The sequence below is a fragment of the Brachyhypopomus gauderio genome, chromosome 12 (genome assembly GCF_052324685.1).
Source record: "Brachyhypopomus gauderio isolate BG-103 chromosome 12, BGAUD_0.2, whole genome shotgun sequence".
Lineage (NCBI taxonomy): Eukaryota > Metazoa > Chordata > Actinopteri > Gymnotiformes > Hypopomidae > Brachyhypopomus > Brachyhypopomus gauderio.
In genome coordinates this window covers 22669049-22671548 of record NC_135222.1, presented here as the reverse complement: position 1 = coordinate 22671548, position 2500 = coordinate 22669049, and the positions used below count along the sequence as shown (strand labels likewise).

The following is a 2500-nucleotide window of genomic DNA, read 5'->3' as shown; positions in this document are numbered from 1 at the left end:
ACAGGATGAAAGAGAAAAGCTGACTCCATTCCTTTTTCAGAAGTGATTGATCAGCACGTCCCTGCCCTCTAGAAACCGCACTGCCTTGTTTAAGGCGAAGCTGCTACTCAACAGGGCTTGGAGAGGGTGGGGGTGGTTGTGTGTGTGTGTGTGTGTGTGTGTGTGGGGGGGGGGGGGTGCTCCTGTCTTTGGACTCTCAATTTATGTACATTCAAAAGTAGAGAAATAACAGTGAAGAACTGGCCCGGTCTCAGGGTGCAGCAGGGGACTTGTAATACACTTCAGAATTGACACAACTGACTGGAGAGTCATGGGTGCTGCTCTGGGGTGATTATGGCCCTGTGGATAAAGAAGGGCTGGGCAACCTCGGCCCGGCGGTGGCTTGCTGTGATTAATGGTTGTACAAACAGTGGCTCTGCTAATACTGCCAATTTTTACCTCTAATGGAGCCCCGTGCCGATGTTAAATGCTCAGAAAGGCAGGCCCACCACTGGCTTTATTTTTGACTTTTAACACCATGATGGGACAGCGTCAGGGTTGGCAACCTCTGACAACTTTCTCTTCTCCTCGGAAGGCTCTGAGAACAAGGAAGGCACCTTATCGGGCCAGGTGGCAAACTCTGCTTCTTCTCTGGCACAAACCCGCCCTCATCTCCCAGTCAACACACAGGAGGGCATGATGGCAGTCAAAATGCAGAGTGTGGTCTCTGTGTGTGTTTGTGTCTGAGAGCTGTGTGGCGTGTGCACGTGTGTGTGTGTGTAAACATCAAACACAGGCTGAAACAGGCTGAGTTAAGCATTCCATGCGTTAAACATGTAGTGTGCATATGGTGTTAGGGGTGGCCTGCAGAGACTGTTTCAGCCTGTGTTTGATGTTTATACATGCACATGTGCACATGCCACACAGAGGGAGTTTGGGTTTGACAGTAAACTAAGTGAGTTTGGGTTTGAGAGTGAGCTGAGTGAGTTTGGGTTTGAGAGTGAGCTGAGTGAGTTTGGGTTTGAGAGTGAGCTGAATGAGTTTATGTTTGAGAGTGAGCTGAGTGAGTTTGGGTTTGAGAGTGAGCAGAGTGAGTTTATGTTTGAGAGTGAGCTGAGTGAGTTTGGGTTTGAGAGTGAGCTGAATGAGTTTATGTTTGAGAGTGAGCTGAGTGAGTTTGGGTTTGAGAGTGAGCTGAGTGAGTTTGGGTTTGAGAGTGAGCTGAGTGAGTTTATGTTTGAGAGTGAGCTGAGTGAGTTTGGGTTTGAGAGTGAGCTGAATGAGTTTATGTTTGAGAGTGAGCTGAGTGAGTTTGGGTTTGAGAGTGAGCTGAGTGAGTTTGGGTTTGAGAGTGAGCTGAGTGAGTTTGGGTTTGAGAGTGAGCTGAGTGAGTTTATGTTTGAGAGTGAGCTGAGTGAGTTTATGTTTGAGAGTGAGCTGAGTGAGTTTGGGTTTGAGAGTGAGCTGAGTGAGTTTGGGTTTGAGAGTGAGCTGAGTGAGTTTGAGTTTGAGAGTGAGCTGAGTGAGTTTGGGTTTGAGAGTGAGCTGAGTGAGTTTGAGTTTGAGAGTGAGCTGAATGAGTTTATGTTTGAGAGTGAGCTGAGTGAGTTTATGTTTGAGAGTGAACTGAGTGAGTTTGGGTTTGAGAGTGAGCTTAGTGAGTTTATGTTTGAGAGTGAGCTGAGTGAGTTTGACTGGTGGTTTTGTCATGACCATTTTGCTAGAGTCCTGAATCACAGGCCAGAGTTGCTGATGGTTAGGATGTGTGGTTTCTGTAAGGGATCTGTGTGCATTGTGAGAGAGATGCTTGACCCACAGGCACACACAAACACACACACACACACACACACACACACACACACACACACACACACACACACACACACACACACACTGTAGAACTCAAAGACTGAGACCAACACTCAGGAAGGAAACAGCAGAATCGCACTTGTTCAAGCACATGCCGGAGAAAGCAGAGAGACAAGGAAAGGTCAAGTAGACCCGACGTCCGGATGTCCATGGACATGGTGATCATTGTGAGTGACTAAGTGTATGTGTGTGTGTCTCTTCTGTGCAGCCTGCAGTCCAGGGAAGTTTAAGTCCAAGCAGGGAGAGGAAGCCTGTTCCCCCTGCCCACCCAACAGTGGCAGCACCTCCGTGGCCTCCAACACGTGTCAGTGCAAGAACGGCTACCACCGCGCTGATAGCGACTCACCTGACACGCCCTGCACCAGTGAGTGCCTCCTTCTCTGCCTCTACCTTCCTTCTCTCCCTCTCCTCTCCTTCTCTCTCTCTCTCCCCTCCTTCTCTCCCTCTCCTCTCCTTCTCTCTCTCTCTCCACTCCTTCTCTCTCTCTCCCCTCCTTCTCTCCCTCGCTCCTTCTCTCCCTCTCCCCTCATCTTTTATCCCCACACACAACATTAAGGTCCAAAGAGCTTGGCATCTTGTCCTGAATCTGTCACCCCAGCATGCTGCTTGTGCTCTTAAAAGGCACGGCGAAACAGCCCTGGCGGATCTGATC

General features: G+C 49.3%; 1 protein-coding gene across 6 annotated transcripts in view; it reads left to right on the top strand.

Moving 5' to 3' along the window:
* Nucleotides 1-2500, top strand: part of ephb3b (eph receptor B3b) — a 47168-nt gene that overhangs the window by 30691 nt on the left and 13977 nt on the right. For all 6 annotated transcript variants that reach the window (XM_077023877.1, XM_077023875.1, XM_077023873.1 and 3 more), the window contains exon 4: nt 2057-2212. In XM_077023877.1, the coding sequence (XP_076879992.1) occupies nt 2057-2212 (156 nt within the window). The remainder of the gene's footprint in view (nt 1-2056; nt 2213-2500) is intronic.